The following is a 20,957-nucleotide window of genomic DNA, read 5'->3' as shown; positions in this document are numbered from 1 at the left end:
GTGTACTCATGAAAAAGCTAGTTGGGGGTAAAATGGCTATTTTTTTTTTTTTGTAAGCACATAATATGCTTTTCTTCTTGGAGATCCTCTGACTGCTTCAAGGAAACAATCCTCAACCTTGCTCACATAGCAGCGTGAGCTAATCAGCTGAAATAACCAGCACAGAATGTTCTCTTATCCTTAAGAGAAAAAGAAAGAGTAAGTTGTATTTTAATTAGATATTTATAATGGTTACAAAGCAGCTCTTCAAGAGAAGTTTTAAGAATTTGGCCTTCCTTCTAAGGCATAACTGTGCTCAAATTATCCTAAAGAGAGGCTGTATATCAATCCAATCCAGTTTGTGATAAATTTACAACTGGGTTCTGCACAGCAGATTTATAACAACAATTAAGCAGAAGGAAAATGGGTCATAAATTTTGGCTGGCACAGTCCGGCACCAAAGGGAAGAAAAGAGAATGGTTTAGCCAGATCAAAAGTCAATAATTTCAGCATAGAACACTAAAGCTATAGAAGACACAATTTATATGAAAAGAAGTTGTGTTTTTTCCTCTCTCATCCTTTCCAAAATTACATGAGAACACAATGAAGCATCCGTATAACAAAGGTCTCTTTAAATAAATGGTGTGGTTTTTTCAGCTTTACGAGTGGTACAAATGGTACAAACCTTTTCCCACTCTTCCACTATTGAATTTACTGAATGCACCTCCTTTTCCATAGACCAAGGCCACAGGGGAAAAAAGAGACTTCTCCAAGAGATTGGGGGACTTGAGAAAGAAGATTTTAAACTGAATTTTGATGGTGGGACAAGAGAAGGGGAGGCCAGATAAAATCCCCAAACAAGATGATTTGGAAGAAAACACATGTGGCCCAGAAAGAATTAGTCTGGGGGCATGAATTAAAAAGTGGATTGAAGCTGGGCGTGGTGGCTCACGCCTGTAATTCCAGCACTTTGGGAGGCTGAGGCAGGCGGATCACTTAAGACCAGGAGTTCCAGACCGGACTGATCAACATGGCAAAATCCCATCTCTACTAAAAACACAAAAATTAGCTGGGTGTGGTGGCACGCGCCTGTAATTCCAGCTACTCAGGAGGCTGAGGCAGGAGAATCACTTGAACCCGGGAAGTGGAGGTTGCAATGAGCCAGGATTGTGCCATTGTACTCCAGCCTGGGCAACAGAACGAGACTGTCTCAAAAAATGAAACCAAACAAAAACAAACAAAAAAGTGGATTGTAACTGTTTTAGAAGCTGGAAGCAAAATCTATATCCTGAAAGGAGAAATGCAATCAAGGCTCTATGGGATGAGAGATGGGATGTTACCAGACAGCATACGCAGAGGCAAATCCCCGATAGTGAAGAAAACCTTTGAGTATCCTTATATGCACCAGGGGTTTAGAACTGCTAACAGTAGAGAATCTGAATTATTGACTTTCATGCCTGACATTTTCCCTTCTCAAATGGTGAAGGATGCAATAAGGCAAAACTGCTGAGCTGGACCGACTGGCCCTGCAGAAATCACAGGAAACTTGGGATGAGGTGGCCACATGATTTGCAAGAAATAGGCAAGATCAGGCTGTTCCAGACACTGCCGGACTTATACCTTCTAATTTGGCAAACTGGATTTTAAAAGTTCAGAGGGAAGGTGAGCGTGATCACGTAACAGGAAATTGAGAAGTGAGAGCTTCTAATCTAGGGGCCATGGATTCTATGTACCTGGGTGGGCAAACACACTGTTTCCTGGCTACCCAGAAGCCATTTACCCCACTGTTAGTAAGAGCGATTTGGGGATCCACCTCTCCTCCAGTCTACAGCTCAGTGGTTCGGGTAAGGCCTCACCTAGACACCAACTCCAGGGATGGGGCACATGACCCAGGTCTAAGCCAATCAGGGGATCATATTCCCTTGGGGTCCAGGGATTGGTTGAGGGGTGGGTGCATGACCCTCTCCAGGTCACTGAGATACCAGGAGGCTTTTGCTGACACTTCCAGGAAAGAGACTCTTGCTTCTTCCTGTTGAACTTGAACCTGCTCTCTCCTACCCCCATCCTCAGCCTATAAAGACATTAGAATGATTCAAAGAAAACTTAGAGCAAGGAGTCATTGGCCTAGGGAAGAGGGTCCTCCCCACTCCCAAGCCGAGGAAGGGGGTCTTCAGCAGAGCCACTCATAGAGGTGGGGCATTCTCCCTGGCCATCTGCTCATGCAGCAGAATTGCTGATGTGCCGTCTTTACCTATTAGAGCAAAGGATAAGTACTTGGAGAGACATGGCAGGGTGGAGGGAGGAACAGAAGGGCAGAAGGTGGCCACGGTGGGTGTGGCCCAGTTGTGTGTTTCCCATGGGCCGGTTGGACACTGGGGAAGGCATGGAAGCTGGAGCCATCTAGCTGGTAACCTGCCCAAGATTCCCCACCAAGCAGCCTTGGGGCAGGAGCTGGTGGTAGGAGCTGGAGCCTGTCTTCCTGGCAGGGAATTATGCAGTGAGGACATCAGACCTGGGAGCCCTCTGAATATGTCTTCCATCTACCCCACATTAAAAGTCCCCTGGGGAAGGCACTGAGGGCAGCCCCAGGTAGGCAGGATTTGGGGATCCGTTCACAGGCCCCACTCCTGTAGGAGAAAGGGAACCAGCAGGGGTGGGGGAGGAGTAGAAGGAAGTGGAAGAAACAGACCACTCCTCCCCAGGGCGGTGTCCTCAGGCCACAGGTCAGCCCGAGCTACGAGAACAGAAGAGCACTGGTTGAATTTGAGACTGAAGTTTTCATCTGGGCCAGACTGGCCTGGACTTTTTAATGCCCCCCAAAATGACCAGAAATCATTGAGATCTGTCCAAGGTATCATCATGGACAGGGAAAGGAGATTCATCAGAGCACATTTAAAGGAAAAAAATGAAAAAAACAAAACAAAACAAAAAAAACACCAAATGGTTTTAAGTTGTACCTCACTGAGTTCAGACTGTTCAGAACACTGGTTACACAGCTGTCTTGAGACCCCTAGGGGAGATCTGCCTGAGAAGGGAGTATGCCCAGAGAAATTGGAGCTGAGAGATGGGGAGAGAGAACAACCTGGACAGGGCTTGAGCCCCTGAATCAAGCCATACCTGAAGGCAGCTCTGCCCTCTGGACTTTTCCGTTATAGAGGTCAGTGAGCTCCCTGAGACAATCCGGGCTGAAATTTCTATCACTGTCCACAGTAAGTGTCTGAACTGATGCCATGCACATATCTGCTCTTTCTTGGAGGAAGGGATGTAGCTCTCATCAGATTCCCATGGTGCATTGCTATGAAAGAAATTGCTCGGGGAGAAGAAACTCTAGAGCTCAAATTAAGCCATCTCATTGACAAATACAAGGGAAGGCCATCTAATGAGGCACGGGGATGCTCTACAGGGATGTCACAGAAGAGCTAGACCAGAACACCTTCGTGCGTAGGGCTGGAGCCCCAGAGTCTGGCATTAACTGGCACTCAAGAAATATTTGTTGAATGGAAACCAGCAGGAAAATTATAACAAGTCATACTTTACATGCAAATTTTCAGGAATATTTTCAGGAAAATATCTAATGTGTGAACATCTAATCTGCATTTCCATGTCCTGACAGATGGCCCATATTAACAGAGCTCTGATTATAGTAAAAAAAAAAAAAAAAAAAAAAAAAAAAAAAAATTAAAAAAATAAAAGAAGGAAAGAAAGAAAAGAAAAAAAAAAACCTACCAATATTCATTGAGTGGGTGCCATGTGCAAAGCTATGCAAAGCAACATTATTGTGACTACCAAATGTATGTTTTGAAAAAGACAGCTGTAGATATTCCCATTTTTCAGGGACTCCCCTCCAACAACCAGCTATTACATACAGGAAGAAAATCACATTGGGGCTTGCATGGCTTAGGAGGGCTTTGAACCCTGCTTTTTTTCTTGGAAGAGGGATCTGAGCCCTCGAGAATCTGAGGCTGTCTTCTCAAAGTGGAACCAGGGACCACCTGGATCAGAATCACTGGAAACATTTACTTAAAATGTGGGTTCCTCAGGAGGCGGAGGTTGCTGTGAGCCAGGATTGCACCACTGCACTCCAGCCTGGACAAGAGAGTGAGACTCCATCTCAAAAAAATAAAAATAAAATGCGGGTTCCTGGGCCCCAGCCCGGACTTATGGAATTGGAACCCCTGAGGTCAGGACCCTGGAATGTCCATTCTAAGCAGTCTTCCCTTATGGTTTTATGCACACTAAACCCAAAAATTTGACCTGCTGTAATCTGTTTATTTGACCAAGGGGTCTCAGTGCCTTTGCAACATTCTGTACAGCCCCATAATAACATGTGGTTCTTTTTTTTTTTTTTTTTTTGAGACGGAGTTTCTTTCTTATTGCCCAGGCTGGAGTGCAATGGCACAGTCTTCACTCACTGCAACCTCTGCCACCCTGGTTCAAGTGATTCTCCTGCCTCAGCCTCCTGAGTAGCTGGGATTACAGGCATGTGCTACCACGCCCAGCTAATTTTGTATTTTTAGTAGAGATGGGGTTTTACTGTGTTGGCCAGGCTGGTCTCGAATTCCTGACCTCAGGTGATCCACCCACCTTGGCCTCCCAAAGTGCTGAGATTAGAGCCTCGAGCCACTGCGCCTGGCCTAACATGTGGTCCTCTGGGAGGAGAAGCCCTGCTCCTAGGCTGGGGGCATTGAAGGAGGCCAGGGTGTGGTGAGACAACACCCTCCTTGAGGTCATGGCCAGTGAAGGCTGTGCCAGAGGTAAAGGGTGCATGTGTGAGGGCTTTTGAATGGAAACACTTGCTGTGTCCTCCTGGCACATTGACATAACTGGATGTGACTATGGTTATAGCTGGTGGGACAGAGTCCTGTGGTCCCGTGGCTCTCTAAATGACACCACACATTCTAGACCTGATTATCTGCTGCCTTCTACTGCCCTGCAGGCCTGTGTTTGGAAGGAAGGTATTGTTTCATAGACATAACATTGCTTCTCAATTGGTGATTGAATTCCTGCAAGATGAGCATCTGACTTCTGTCTCTTAGAGCTTCTGGCCCCTCTCCTAGCCTCTGCCACGTCTACTACACTGCTGGACACTCATTAGATGCTTCGAAGCCCTTAACTTGAAGTGCTTTCTGGTTTACTGAGACCAGAGTGTTGAGCTTCCCTCCAATGCTTTCCTGGGACAGCATGCTAAGCTTCCTTTGAGAAGTCACCTTCCTGAGTTCTCAGTCATTGACTTGAGCATGATTGACCGAGGGCTGGAGTCTGATTGGTGTAAGCCTATCAGGGACCGCATTCCCCTTGCTGCAGAGGAGTTGGTTCAAGAATGGGCAGCGGGCCGGGTGCGGTGGCTCACGCCTGTAATCCCAGCACTTTGGGAGGCCGAGGCAGGCGGATCACCTGAGGTCGGGAGTTCGAGACCAGCCTGAATAACATGGTGAAACCCCGTCTCTACTAAAAATACAAAATTAGCCAGTTGTGGTGGTACATGTCTGTAATGCCAGCTACTCGGGAGGCTGAGGCAGAATTGCTTGAACCCGGGAGGTGGGGGTTACAGTGAGCCCAGATTGTACCATTGCCCTCCAGCCTCGGCAACAAGAGTGAAACTTCACCTCAAAAAAAAAAAAAAAAAAAAAAAAAGGGCAGCGACCTAAGCATTCTCATCAGGGTGACTCTGTCTGGGAATTTTAAGCCACAGACCCTCTCTTCTCCATTGGTTACAAGCAAGGAAGTGTGTAGTCCCAGACACTCTTGACAGGCTTCTTGGGGCTTTGAGAGGACAGCATGACGGAGTATGGGGCCAATATAAGAGAGCACAGCCAAGAACTGGGGAGACAGAAACGGACCTGTGCACCAATTTGAGACCTAGACAGATATTCGCCTGGAGCCATATCTATTCCTGAGCTGCTCAATTAAATGTACTCAGAAATACACATTTATGAGTCTTTTGGTTTGTTTTTACTTTTGTTTTTGTTTTGCTTAAATCAGTTGGGTTGGGGTTCTGTTATCTGCAACTAAATGCATCCTAATAGATTGCCTCCCTTTGAGCTCCTTTTACTTCTTTTGCGCTAATGCCCCCTAGTCACCGTTGGTCCCTCCCTCTCCCCTTTCCTCAATTTAAGAACAAATACACAAACCACTGCATATAAAACAGAATAAGATGGGTTGCAGGGTTATTTGGATTCATGACTTGTTGAGATTCCATGCCCAAAGAATATTGATTAATGGATCAATGTCAATCTGGAGGGAAGTCCTGTCCTGTTCAACATTTTAATCAATGACTTGGATGAAATAGGAGACATGCTTAGTAAGTCTCAGATGACACGAGGCTGGAGGAATTGCTAATACAACAGATGGCAGAATCAAGATTCAAAATTATTTTGACTGACTTGAACAGTAATAAGGATAAATATAAACTCTTGCGTCTAGGTTCAATAAATCAATTGTGTAAGCAGGGTTTGGAAAGGCCCAGCGTGGCAGTTGTCATAACTACTTAGAACTTGAAGTTGACCATAAGCTCATGTTGAGCCTAAAGTTAAGACAATTAATTAGTAACACAGTGAATGCAGTTTTCAAATATTAAAAAACTGCTGTGAAGAAAAGACACTGACTTTGCCTTTACTTCCCCAGTAGAAGAAAAAAGTAGAATTTCCTGGGAAGTGGTTTTCAGTTCATTGTGTGAAACATTTTTTAATGGTTCCAGTAACAGAACAGACTACCTTCCAAAACTGTGAATGTAATAGCAATTATATCAGAATGTAATAGCAATCATATCAGAATGTAATAGAAAGGATTCCATTGTGGTGGTCTTCCTTTTAAAGCGCAGGTTTAAAAAATGAATCTCTTTAACAACTCACGAGCCAAAGTTATACACACGCAAGCATCCAGAGGAAAAAACGAGGTGATAAAGTAGTCTTGCCCAGCGCCCTCATTATATCTGCTACAAGAGATCAAGAGGGGCCTCATCTAGAAGAAATGCCCAGAATCTGGCCTGGGCGCTGACAGGCCCCATCTTCCCTTATTCCATTTGTGAGCCTCCTCCTCAGCTTCCAGTCTTCAGTCCAGCTTCAGCTTGGCCTGTCCTTTTGTCCACTCCTGCCTTCCAGGTTAGCTCTCTCTTCTGGCTCACACCTGCCTCCCTCTGTTTGGCAGCTCCAAGTCAGACATTGGGAAGCCATAACTCCTTCCCGAACCCTGCCCTTTGGGCCTGACTCCTTCCTGAGCTTCCACAGCTTCCTCCAGCCAGGCCTGGCTTCGTGGACTACCCCAGACAGCGAAGGTGCACACACAATTTGTCTTTTTGTTGTGACTGTTGTTCTCAACATTCCATTTCACTTGCTAACCCGGAGAGCTGGAGAAGCCGAACAATGACCCTATTTCATCTTATAAGCTTAGAATGTGATGTTAGCAAGTTATTAAAAATAAGTTCCACTTCCACAAACACAAAATCAATTGTCCTACAGATATCCCATGGGTAACTGGACCCAACTTGTACTCACGTGTTTCTCCTTAAAAAGGTCCACCTCTCTCAGAAGCTTCTCTTGGCAGTCAGGGTTGGTGGCCAGTAGGTAGGTGGCAAAAGAAAGTGTATTGGTGACGATTTCATAGCCAGCGATGAGGAAGATGAAGGCCTGGCCCACAATCTCATCCACAGTCAAAGGCCTGGCCATGGGCCTGGCCTGGTGTTGCCGGGAAGGGTTCGGCTTGCACCGGGTAGAGGAGAAGACATCTCTGACCATGTCAAAGTCTTGCACGCCCACGGGACTTGCAGAATGTCGGGCATCCAGGACCATTTGGAGGAAGTCCCTGCGCCTCTAAGGGACAAAAGGAGGAAAATGCACATTTTGACCTTACAGTCATGCAAAGTGAAGCTTCCTGGAGAACAAAAGAGGAAGATACATGGGCGTAGCTTTTGAAGAGCTCAGTAGGAACAAGGTTCCTCATTGCTGGGTTATCTGGGACAGTGAGAACCTGGAAGCCACCTGAATGTCCCTTAGTATAGCACTGGTCAGGCAGGTTCTGGGGCACTGAAGAGCAGCCTGGGCTGCTGCCCTGAGCACTGCAGAGGCCATTCTATCTGGGCTAATTTGAAAGTCATTGAACCACTTTGGTAAGTAAAACAAAGCAGGTCATGGAACAGTATGCACAGTGGCTCTCGTTTCTGCAAAAACAGCAAATGTACTAAATATATCATCACCTATATCTGTCTATGCATAGACAGTTCTAGCAATGTCCCCACCCAACAGTTCACAATGAGCTGGAGGAGGCGGGGAAACCAGGAGGGGGCTTGTATTTTTCACTTCATGCATTTTTGTACTGTTGGTTGGTGGTTGGTTTTCCAATAATAAAACAATGAAAACACCACATAGATTTAAAACCAAGCATGTGCTGTACTGCTCGCTTATGTGCAGCTTAGAACTTAGATGGGCAGCCACCAGTTTTGCTCACACAGTAGAAAGTTAACAGAAGTGGGGGCAAGGGGAGGGGACTAGTTTGGCGGTGCCTGTCTTCAAGGTCTCCAGGCTTTGCCTTCTTCATCCCCTCGCCTTCATATCAGATCTTCACATCGGCTCCCTCTTTTTCTCAGTAATCCCCTACACCCATTTAAGTAGTTAGACCTTTCTTTCCATTTTCCCTACCTCCTTTATCAGTCATTTGCATATTCTTCATATTTTCACTATTACTCATTGTAACAATAGGAGTGTTTCTATATTGCCTCTGTGTTAACAGAGCCTATTCCTAGAACATCCCTTCTTTGAAATTCTCTTTAACGTCATGAAAGACAGCCAACACATTTCCGTTTTCTGAAGTTTATGGGACTAAAATGGCAAAAGGAGAGCATCAGAATCACCAACAGAAAAATATTAGAATTTCATTCAAAGTACTGTGCTAGTTGCAGCATTTTCTCAATTCATTGGCCTCTGAATTTCGATTGCATTAATAATCTATGCCACACACATGAGTGTCTGATTCCATCTCTTTTTTTTTTTTTTTTTTGAGTCTTGCTCTGTTGCCCAGGCTGGAGTGCAATGATATGATCTTGGCTCACTGCAACCTCTCTGCCTCCCAGGTTCAAGTGATCTTCCTGCCTCAGCCTCCCGAGTAGCTGGGATTACAGGCGTGCACCACCACGCTCGGCTAATTTTTGTATTTTTAGTAGAGGAGGGGTTTCACCATGTTGGTCAGGCTGGTCTCGAACTCCTGACCTCAGGTGATCTGCCCGCCTTGGCCTCCTGATGATTCCATCTTTTAAGATTGTTGTTGTTTCATGTGTGTTTGCTTTTTCTCCTCCATAAGATTATAAGCAATTCCAGGGCAGGTCCCCACCCTCAACCCCTGACACCATGCCTAGTTTTGTGCTGAGCACATGTTAGATGTGCAGTCCATGACTCGACAGATAAAAACGTAATGCAGTGCACGCATTTGGAGGATGGGTGTGTTGAGTTTGATGACAAGTGCATGCTCTTTAGAGTGGGGATCTTGGATGCTGACACTTTTGCAGCTCCACTGCACCCCAGCCTTATGACTTTGGAAGGTGCCTACTGGGATCCTAGCAGTGCTCAAGGTTAAGACTACAGGCGCCACAGACCTTGAGTCTAAGGAAGCAAAGCCTCAGCTTCCCATCAGCTTGCTGGGTTGTAGTAGCTAAGAAAATGGTGAAGGGTCAGGGGTAGTTGGTGGCTTCATTCCACCCTGGCTCTGCTCGTTCTGATTTTCAAACGCCATCCTCAAGGGCTGACTTTCTCCAGCTTCCTTTCTGCTGCTTGGTCAATGTCTGGGTGCTGGTGTGGTCCCACTACTGGCCCTGCTTCTATGGAGCAGAGCTGGGGCAGTGTCAGGTAAGATGGCACGCAGGGGAAGTGAGCATCCTCTGCTGCCTCAGCTCTGGGACACCAGCACAGGACCCCAGAACACCCCCAGACCTCTCAGTCAGTCCCTCTGAAACTCCTCGGGGTGTGATACCATTGTGGTCCCCGAGGCTTGGCTGTGGCTTTGCTGAGGTGGTGTAGGAGTAATGATGGTAGGGAGGGCACAGCCACCTCTGCACTGGGTATTTTTCCACGGGCAAAACTGCAGCCAGCATCCTTTCCTCTTATCCCAGCCCAGACAGGCTGCTAAAGGGCTGTCAGAGTCTTGCAGAAATCTGTCTTAACCTCCAGCTACAGAGGCCAGAGGAAAGGCCACTCTCTAAGGCCCGTGCGCTGGAGAGGAACATTAGTATAGATGGGTTTCTTTTATTCACACTGCATCAGGGAGGCTATCTGAACACTGCCCACTGAGGACTGAAACGGTGCTGGTTTATGGTCCTATCCAAGGAAAATACGCACCCTGATAGATGTAGGTGTCTAATCCGCCCATCGGCTAGAGCTTAGAAAAATATTTACCTTTTAACATCTGTGCCGCATTTTCACTGCGCAAACACACATCTGCTTGATGGAATGTATACAGACTTTAGATGGTTTTAAAGCAAGTTTTCTTAGTAACTGTATAGCTCTGTCTTGACATGGCTGTCCTGGATTTGTGGTTGGGAGGCTTTTCTCAGATCAGCTCATTGTTTGAAACAAATGGCACTAGAGTTTATAAAAGGAAAAGCTCTAGGCAATCCCAGTAATTGGATCTTTAATAACCTCTCACCTCTTAGTAAGTCATTCGGTGCAACAGTTTTAAATTTTTTAGCCTGATTCCACAGCCAGGCTAGGGATGCGTGTGTGTGTGTGTGTGTGTGTGTGTGTGTGTGTAACACTCTCAAAAGGTGGCCCTTCGTAGCGATGTTAAAGGTTGAAAATGGTTATTTCTTTATCCCTCCTCCCCCGGCTCCATCCTCATTCTGTGGAGACACATGAACCTGGATCAGAATGTTCTGTCCTTTTAGGCCTCAGAGCTGGGCCAGGGATGCCAGTTAAGCTGCTTCTTCCCACACCTCCAAGGACATGCGAGTTGAGTTCACAGTGGTGTGGGCCGAGGGGGCTGCAAGCTTGCCTATACCTTCCCATGCCTTCTGGATCTAGACACGTTTGCTGCACAGTTCTCAGGGTGTGAAGCTGCACAGGACACGGTTGCTGCCCAAGGCTGCCCAGTGTATCAAGCCACTAATTGACCCGTGATTTCATTCCAGGCCAATGCCTTCACAACTGGACCTCACCAATTCCTCTGAGCCATCCAGTCTTTGAGACAACCCTTTTCAAGTTGCATCTTGCAGGAGTCAGCTAAGGAAAAGCCATTTCAGCCCTGTTTTTCCTTTTTAGTAACTTTCTTTAATGCAACAAGGGCTTTAAAGCCCAGATTTACGCATGCATACGCGTATCCAGTATTGAAATGCCTTTCTTCCCACTGAAAACTCCTCTTTCTATTTTAACCAAGTTCAATCAACAAATATTTACTTGATTCCTACTATGTGCCATGCATAGTGTAAATCTGCAAGGAGGAAAGAAAATGCTAGGTCTCACACGAATCGTGTGGGGTTGACTGACAGTTGCCAAACTCTCTAATAAGCATGCTGTTCATGCTGGAACATGAAAACCCATCTTGCTGGGTTTTCAATATAAAGAATGTGCTCATGAAAATTGCATGTGGGCACATTTACCCAGAAAATTCTTCTGGGCTGCTCTAACCTGTGCTTAGGGTGATGCTTGCATTAGAGGGAGAGTTTTGGGGGCGGCTTTAATTCTACCCGTCCGTGTCAAAGGACGTACACATTGCTCTAGGCTCCTCTCTGCCGTCCCACCCTCCCTTTCTTGTCTGACCTTCCTCAACCTTCCTCTGTTCTCTCCACTGTCCCTGGAAGTTGTAAGTGGTGGATTGCTGAAGGACAGCACGGTGTGATGTGTGGGGCTGGGAGGGAAGGGAAAGAACCGAGACAGTGATACCAAAGTCAACTCCATTCCATTTCAAGGCTGTGTCCTATTAAAATACGTTACCTCTTCGGCAGCTTGCTGGTCCCGCAAGGCAATCACATTCCTAATGAGTTTGTTAAAAAAGCCGTTCAGTTCATCTCGGTTCTTATTGGGCAAAATCCGGGCCAGTGGGACCATTATGGATGGAAATGATACTTGAAAGAGAAAAACAAAAGTGGCATTGAAAAGGGGGTGATAATAAACCAGGGCCATTAGATGCCTGTTCCTGGGAAGAGAAAGCGGGCCTGGAATCGGAGCTGTTTTTGAGTCCTGCCCTCCCCGCCGCACTGCTGCTTCTGAGAGCAGGGCGATGTCTCACTCCCTCTCGGTACTCCTCACCATTCCTGGCACATAGTAAGCACTCAATAAACATCTGTGCAATTAATCGAGTCTGCACTTCCATCTGGCCCTCAAGAGGTCAAGCTCGCCCTTACAAATTAATGTTTCAGGTCCTGGGGATGGAGCTTAAGGTCTTCGTACTTCATCAAGAGAGAAAGGATTACAGGCTGTTTCAAGCCTTAGCAAGTGGTAGAAGCTGATTTACTTTTTATAAACTTTCTGGTCATTTGAATTTTTTTTCTTGTGGATAATTGTCCCCAGAACGACCTCCTGAATTGTTCCCAAGAGCTGCCACTGCATCTGCTGACAAGGATACTGGCTGTTGCTGCGGTGGGTCCCTCCCTTGCTGGCCCCTGGGTGCAGCATGGGCCCCCTTGCTGCCATGTGCTGGGGACTGGGATGCCAGGGTCAGGGACGCTTCATCTGCCCTGGAGAGGGGCACTGGCTGGGTTCAGCTTCTCAGTTTCCATGGTGGATTCACCCTGCACCGGGCTCTATGGGGGCTGGGCTGGGGAGAACATCTCCAGACACACATGCTCTCAGAATGCACGGGCCCGTTTTCAAGAGCCAGAGTCCAAACCAATGCGACACAGCAGCAGGAAACCCTGCAGAGGCAGAGAGGAGGAATAGAAAGGATGGCACAACTGAGCCACCTGCCCCACGGGCGTGGGCCATGGTTGAGGCACAAGGGGCAGATGCAGCCTGTGCTGCCTCCAGGAGCGGTGGAAAGGGTGAAGGAAGAGACTGCTGGACACTCAGAGTGACTCTGCCCACGATTTCAGGGTGGAGCCAGTGGGGCAACAGGGGCTCCAGTGGACATTGGCTCAGAAATAGGAATGAAACTGGTCAAGGAATGAATGGAATTTACCAGCCCAGTAGAATAGTTAGAAATCATGGCAATAATCAATACCAATCATAACACGTCAATGCTCCTATAAAGGCAAGAAGACGCTAGAATTGGCCAGAGGGCAAAAATCTCACTTCTACAATAAAAATAAAATAAGGCCCAATGCGATGGCTCACGCTTGTAATCCCAGCACTTTGGGAGGCCGAGGTGGACGGATCACCTGAGGTCGGGAGTTTGAGACCAGCCTGACCAACATAGAGAAACCCTGTCTCTACTAAAAATATAAAATTAGCTGGTCGTGATGCTGCATGCCTGTAATCCCAGCTACTCAGGAGGCTGAGGCGGGAGAATCGCTTGAACCCAGGAGGTGGAGGTTGCGGTGAGCCAAGATCGTGCCACTGCACTCCAGCCTGGGTAACAAGAGCGAAACTCCATCTAAAAAAAAAAAAGTAGTAAAAAATAAAATAAAATAAATAGACCAGTCCCCGTGCATTGGGTAACCTACTCTTCATCCACCACGCAGGATTTCTGTGTATTGGGCTTCAAGTGGAGAAGTCTTGTGAAGAGGATTTTGCTGGAGGAAAGAAAGATGCCCTAGGAAATGAAAGGCTTTGGGTTCCAGTCTCAGTTCGGCCTTTCTAGGCCTGTTTCTCACCTGAGAAATAGGGACAAGAAGATTTTTCTCATAGGGTGATTACTAGGACTAAGTGAGGCAACGCACACCCAGTGCCTAACACGGTGCGTCCCCACTCTTCTCACCATGGCGGTGGACCACTTACCACCAATGCCAGGGCTACAGCATTGGGAATAAGTGCCTCTAGGCGGGTGGCAAGAGGAACCCGGTGGCTCCCTAAGACAAAGCCTCTGCAGGGGAACACCCTGAGTGCCCTTTCCCAGTGGCAGGGACAGAGCCCCAAAAGCTGCCCCAGCTGTCACAGGGTCTGCCCGACTTGCTGGAGTCATCGCAGCGTCCTGGGCTGCAGCTGCACTTACGGAGTAAAACCAGGATAGGTCTGGGGATGCAGAATTCGAAGAAACGCTTGCAGTGTTTCACAAAGGGATCCTCAGGGGCCTGCTGGGAGTCCACCGGGGTGCCGAAGGCGACGCTGGCAACCACATCTGTGGTGTAATTGCAGTAGCACCTACGGGAGATGGGAACACGGGGATTTGAAAGGACTCTGGCAGGGGCTACCCGCAATGCCCCACTCCAGAGGAGGAGGGCCTGAATTGCCTACACTGGCTCGCCCAGCCCTGCAGATGTGCCCGGAAGGAAGAGGAGCTTCTGCAGATCTGTGGTGAGGTGGAGGGAGAGGGGCTCCTGGATGGGGCACTCTGAGCAGTGACAGCAGAGCGCGGGAGGAGACAGGAAGACCTGGCAGCCAGCTCATCTAAACAAAGCCCTGGGAGGGGAGGAGGACACCGCCTCTTCCACCTTCGAGCTTCAGGCAGCCGCGGTCAACCGGAACACAGCCAAGTACTAAGAAAGACACTTTACATTTTCCTCCCTAGGAAGGAGAGCAGACAGGTGACCGAAAGCCTACATGCTGTACTCAAAGCTCTGCACAGCCCAGCTCAGGCCAGAATCTAATGATTAATTGATAGACATCAAATTGTCATTGATGAATTAACAACCTAATTATCTAGCTTTATTAACTTTGTGTCCCTCTTCCTCTTAATGATTTTACAGTTTTCTTAATAGCAACAAACAGAAAGCAAGGGCTCTTAGCACTCAAATAAATACAAGGCCAACTTTATGGCAGGCTTCATGAACATCTGTATATTATTACATAAAACATACATTTGCACTTTAGAAACAAACAGAAGGAAAAGTGTCTGGCAGGAGCTCCAGAAAATTTAACCTCTTAGGCTATGGGAAAGCTGCCCCCTCAAAAGGCCATTTTAAACTCGAACGATTCCTTTTTGCTCTCTTATAGGAGTAGTCAGATTAAGTTCTTTCCCAAAAAGCTAAAAACTGGGTTATTAATATCTTTTTACAATTAAAAGGCCAATTTTTGTTCTCAGTGTAGGCACACACTTAACTCTTCTTGTACATAAGTTCTATAACCACTAACTTATCATTAAGGAATACATGACATTTCCAAATGACTTTTAAAATTTGCACTGCTTTTATTGAAAACATTTCTACAATTGATTATACGTTTCCCTGCTAGAGTGAAAACAAGAATGAGACTGCTGAATGTGATTTCATCTGATCCTGATGGGTGAAGATTTAAGGGTCTTAAGGGTTATTTGCTTTGCTTTTATAGCTGACGAGGCCACCTTATCTTTAGCCAACTCATGCATCCTATAATAATCAGAGAGAATATGGACGAAAAGACCGTGTAAACTGGTGCAATACCAGTGTTGGTGATGATTATGTTATTATTTGATTAGCAATGATAATAATGAGTCAATTTCTGGATGAGTCACCATCCCACTTTATTCTTTATCTGCTGTAAGCCATGATTTGGCATAAAATGACTAAAGCAAAGGTGGCCAAATCTTTTGGCTTGCCTGGGCCACATTGGAAGAAGGAGAACTGTCTTGGGCCACACATAAAATACCGTAACACTAACGATAGCTGATGAGAAAAAACAACTGCAAAAAAATCTCACAATGTTTAAGAAAGTTTATAAATTTGTGTTGGGCCACATTCAGTGCCATCCTGGGCTGCTTGTGGTCCGTGGGCTGTGGGTTGGACAAACTTAGACTAAAGGTGTTTATTTAAAATAAAAACCTTTTAGTGACAAAATGATGAAAAGCCAGATAATCAGTTATTTAAATTTGGTGTCCACCACTAAGTCATGGCTTCTGGGCTGAGGTGCATCACAGTTTTTCTTAAAGTGAAAATGCTTGAACTTCCCCCGCCTCTGTCCCTGTCCTTTGGCTCAGGCCTGTCCTGCCTGTTCCTGGGTCTGTGGAGGTCAGAGGGTGAATCCATCCACAGGTTCAACAGGATGCACGTCCCCTGGCTCTGCTCACATTTCTTTCCCATGTTAAGTGGGTTTCTTTTCTGTTTATTAATCAGTCCATCCATGCTTTTATGAGCTTCTAGCGTTTCCACAGTTTGCTAGTCCCAAGGTAATTGTCCAGCAATTATGGACAGTTACAAGAAGCAGTGATTCAAAGACTCGATTTCTCATCTGTAATGCAGCAGCCTTACCTCTGGATGTCAAATGCGTCCCCAGATTCTGCATAGCGTTTTAAATGAGCCAGGAGAAGGTCGCAGGCTTGGCTGATGAGGGGAGTCATCTGATAATGGATAACAAAGGTGTAATTAGGGCACCATGCCGGGAGTACACCTAAATTGGCTGCAGATGAAGAGGTTATATGTGGTGCTTTCTGGGAAAATGAACACTGTTTGGAAGATATTTTTCACACAGCTAAGATTCAAGAGGAAGATCCTAAAATTTGCAAATATTCATGAAATACAATAGCTCTAAATGTCTATTTTAGCTTAAGCATTTTTTATCTTTGGAAGCAAAAAAGAAGAACAGATTTACAGTGAATACGGTGAAATAATTTTGAAAATGATTATTAAGTGCTTAGACAAAACTGAGAATCAGTGCTCAGTTTCATGACATTGGGTTCGCATTATCGAGCAAAGAAAGCCTAATCCATATGCACTATCCCTGGAATTACCTGAGTTTACGCTTGTGTGTTCCAATTGTATTTTAGATCTTTCACTAGAATACTGAATCTTAGTATCCAAAGGAACCTAAGGTCATCCATTTCAACTTCTTATTTAACACAGAAATTATTTATAGAGCATTCCTGATGGACGGTTATTCATTTGTGCTTAAGCCACTAAGCTTTCGAATACTGGGAAAACCTTGACTTCAAGATGCATCCTATGCCCATACAGGGCAATTGTTAGGTTTCTTTTTTTTAATAGGAAAATGCTTTTATGTTAGGAAATTCCTAACCTACACAGAAAGGTGGAATGGCATAATGAAGATTCACATAGATACCACTCAGCTTCAACAAACGGGTGGGTGGAATTCTTTGTGGAGCCTGCTGGCCACCCCTGTGACCTTTTATTCTCTCTTGCATGATTAAAAGGCCAAGCTGAAAATACCAAGCAGCATCATTTTATTTGGTGCCCATTGTAGAATAGCATCACAGCTAAAGCAACGTGCTCTAATATATCGTTCTGAGCATTTCTCACGAAAGACATAAAATGTAAGCTATGTTTAGATTTGATAATTTTGACACGAGGTCAGGGAGATTTTAGTCTGTTTCTTCATTTTTATAATCCTAGCACCTAGAACAGCGCCTGGCACATAGTAATTATTTGTTAAGTGAATGAACGAATCATTGAATCATACTGATTATGTAATACCCACTCCTTCGTCTTAAAGTCTTGAGGCACTGGGAAAAGTTATAAAGTTAATCTGCTTGTCAGAAGGTATGTTTTTGTACTGAGGGAAAATCTGACTTCGTCTAACAATCTTTTGCTGGTTTCATTTCTGTTCTCTTCTTCGTGACAGTGCTCTCAACGCTCAGACAGCAGGTACCTGTCTTATCTGCTCCCCATCTTCTCCTAGACAACTGTTCCCATCCTTTCTTTCTTTTCTCTCTTTCTCTTTCTTTCTTTCCTTCCTTCCTTCCTTCCTTCCTTCCTTCCTTCCTTCCTTCCTTCCTTCCTTCCTTCCTTCCTTCCTTCTTTCCTTCCTTCCTTCCTTCTTTCTTTCTTTCTATTTTTTTTTCTTCAGACAGACTCTTGCTCCACTGCCCAAGCTGGAGAGCAGCGGCATAATCCTGGCTCACTGCAACCTCTGCCTCCTGAGTTCAAACGATTCTCCTGCTTCAGCCTCCCAAGTAACTGGGATTACAGGTGTGTGCCACCACGCCTGGCTAATTGTATTTTTTTTTTTTTTTTTTTTTTAGTAGAGATGGGATTTCACCATGTTGGTCAGGCTGATCTCGACCTCCTGACCTTGTGATCCGCCCACTAGAGCCTCCCAAAGTGCTGGGATTACAGGCGTGAGCCACTGTGCCTGGCTGTCCCCATCCTTTCAATGGGGGGCTGAACCATATGGCTTGCACACACCTCTCCTGCCTTATTGCTCTCATCTTTATCAGGGTCACTCCTAAAGGTGGCCTCATAAGTGGAACACAGTATTTCAAGTGTGGACTGGTGTATGGTAAATGAATCACTGCCTGAGATCTGTACCCTACACGTCAATTGCAAAGCCAGGTTTATGTTGACTTTTTTAGAAGACAAACAATGCAGGCAAATATTGAGTTTCAGGTTAATGAAAACCACAAGGTCTTTTTCCATGGATGATAACCATGTACAATTGCTACTTCGATTTTTTAGGGCCCATTCATTAGAAAGGCATTAGTTGTCCTGCCTTGTGTTCTCAGCAGAACGATCTCTTAACTTCTCCAGAATATTCAGGTGCTTGGAGATACCTCGCAGAGTGGGACAGCTGGGTGGCTGTTGACGGGATGTTGGGAGGACATGCAATTTTATAGGACCCCTCTCCTCTGCAGTTCCCTCCAAGTCAGTCCCACAGGCTCTGGGTGTAAGGAAAGAATTGTGTCACCAGGGGCCCAACTCTTCTGTTGAAGGAGTGGGTCCTGTAGATGGCGGGTGAGGGGGTCCTGTAGGTCGGAGCTGCAATGGCTGCATGAAGGCTGCCACATGGAGGCGGTAACCAAGGCAGGGGCAATGGCCTGGACAGCGCTACGGGCGGCTGAACAACAGCTCAAGGAGCAGAACGTTCAGAGCATAACACACCCAAGTGGAGAGACGGCAGAGCATCTGAGACGCATGAGTCCCCTGTTGCCAAGGCTCATGGAGGGAGGGCCATCTTGGGAAAATGGATTTGCTGTTCATAAAGCCACAGGGCTTGGAGCACCGGGGTGTTTGAACACTATTGGGGAGCAAAAGATGTGTTCAATCATTAAAATCCCATTACCTGGCCAGGCGTGATGGCTCATGTCTGTAATCTCAGCACTTTCGGAGGCCAAGGCAGGTGGGTCACTTGAATTCAGGAGTTTGAAACCAGCCTGGCCAACAGAGTGAAACTCCTCTCTACTAAAAATATAAAAATTAGCTGGGTGTGGTGGCAGGTGCCTGTAATCCCAGCTACTCGGAGAATCGCTTGAACCCGGGAGGTAGAGGTTGCAGTGAGCCAAGATTGCATCACTACATTCTAGCCTGGGTGACAGAGAAAGACTCCGTCTCAAAAAAAAAAAAAAAAAAAAAAAGAAAAGAAAAGAAAAGAAAAAAAAAATCCCATCACCTGTAACACTGGCTATTCTTTCTTCGTTCTATCTGAAATTTAGTAAGTGTGCCTTCTAAGCCTTCCTTCAGTTGGTCAGTCTGTAGACGGGCCCCGGTGCAGACCCTTGTGGCCCTCCACTGGACAGCTATTATAGGTAGCCACAGAATCATTCATCATCACTGTTTTTGGCTCTTGGGCTACCTGTGCATGCACCTAAGTAAATACTCAGCCAGGCACCACTTTACTGATGAGTCAGCTGGGGAAGACTTTGTCAAATGATTTGCAGAAACAGAAATGTGATTTACCTCATCTACCTACCTAGAGGTCCACTCAAAAGAGAAAAATAAGTATGACTATCCTGATTTATTCTTAGTATCTTTGTGTTGATACTTTATGACTACTGCATGCTTTTCTAAATTCGCACAAACCATCGATTTAATAATCCATCAGTACAAAAGGGTGTGTAAATGGGTCACTTAAAATGGCCTCTGGGCTCCAACTTCCAAGAAGTCTCAGTCCACCCTTAATGTTGGAGAAGTCAGTACAGTCTAAGCCACATTTTTATGCCTAGCTTTACTGGTTATCTTCCTTCAATTATCTTAATAAGTTTAGTGGTACAAGTGAACCCTAGTTTAATAAAATCCTATAAACATAAATACCTTTTAGATTTATTTCAGAGGAATAGTAACATGGTAAAAAAAACCATATATATATATATGTACTGTTTGACAGGAAGTCTTTTTAGATATCAAGCTTGAAGTTTTCTTAACATAACCAAAGAGAGGGAACATAAAATGTGATTTACACACAACTCTTCAGAGGCAAGCCCTGTGTATAAAGAGGGGGCCACCCATTCTGAATCCAAACATATTCCTGGACAGTGCGAAAGGGAGCCCAGGCCAGCTGCCCACCATCGGGTCTTCTACATGCCTTTGATTAGAATCCTTTGTTGCTGCCTGACGTGACTGTAATTTTCTGCTATGCTCTGCCTGCTGTCTGTCGAACTGAATAGATAATGACATTTTTATTTGGGTTAATGTGATATGAGATGGGGCATGTAATATGAAAAATGTTTTAAAAAGCAATGCAGAGAAAATATTATAAGACAGCGGAGCATAATCTGTATGTTGGCCAATAGCCATTATTTCAGGTTTTCTTCCTTGCATTTTACACAGCAGTTACGGAATATTTACTTTTACATGAGTTGCATACAAACAAAAGCTCTCTTTGATGGGCTTGCATAATCTTTATACAATCCACAAACCCTGCAGTTCTTCTCCTAGATTTTTGAACAAGCAGGCAAACGTGGCATGTGCACACACACATGCACAGATGAATACACAATGCTATTATCACTCAGATCTTACTAAAAGACTCATTTGGTTGTTACATTTCATCTTCTTCATGGGATAATGAGTGATTTTTATTTTTTGTTTTATTCCAAATTTTTCACAATGCACATGCATTACCCTTATAATCAGATAAAATATTAATGTTATCAGGTTTTTAAAAAGGGATTTATTAATGTTTCAGTCGCCTCAAAATTCATCCATTGAAGACCCAACTCCCAGTGTAGCTGTATTTGGAGTTAGGGCTTCTAAGGAAGCAATTAAGGTTAAATAAAGTCACAAGGATGGGGCCCTGATCCAATAAGATTGGTGTCCTTAT

General features: G+C 45.5%; 1 protein-coding gene across 2 annotated transcripts in view; it reads right to left on the bottom strand.

The window, feature by feature from the left end:
• TBXAS1 (thromboxane A synthase 1) overlaps positions 1–20,957 on the bottom strand; it is a 191,395-nt gene that overhangs the window by 51,133 nt on the left and 119,305 nt on the right. For both annotated transcript variants that reach the window (XM_037991157.2, XM_007983129.3), the window contains exons 6-9: positions 16,217–16,305; positions 14,047–14,195; positions 11,892–12,022; positions 7,473–7,787 (exon numbers count right to left, since the gene is read on the bottom strand). In XM_037991157.2, coding sequence (XP_037847085.2) covers positions 7,473–7,787; positions 11,892–12,022; positions 14,047–14,195; positions 16,217–16,305 — 684 coding nt within the window. The remainder of the gene's footprint in view (positions 1–7,472; positions 7,788–11,891; positions 12,023–14,046; positions 14,196–16,216; positions 16,306–20,957) is intronic.

This window comes from Chlorocebus sabaeus, chromosome 21 (assembly GCF_047675955.1).
Source record: "Chlorocebus sabaeus isolate Y175 chromosome 21, mChlSab1.0.hap1, whole genome shotgun sequence".
NCBI classification, from domain to species: domain Eukaryota; kingdom Metazoa; phylum Chordata; class Mammalia; order Primates; family Cercopithecidae; genus Chlorocebus; species Chlorocebus sabaeus.
The sequence above is the reverse complement of the archived record's forward strand: the minus strand, read 5'-3'. Positions and strand labels throughout refer to the sequence as shown.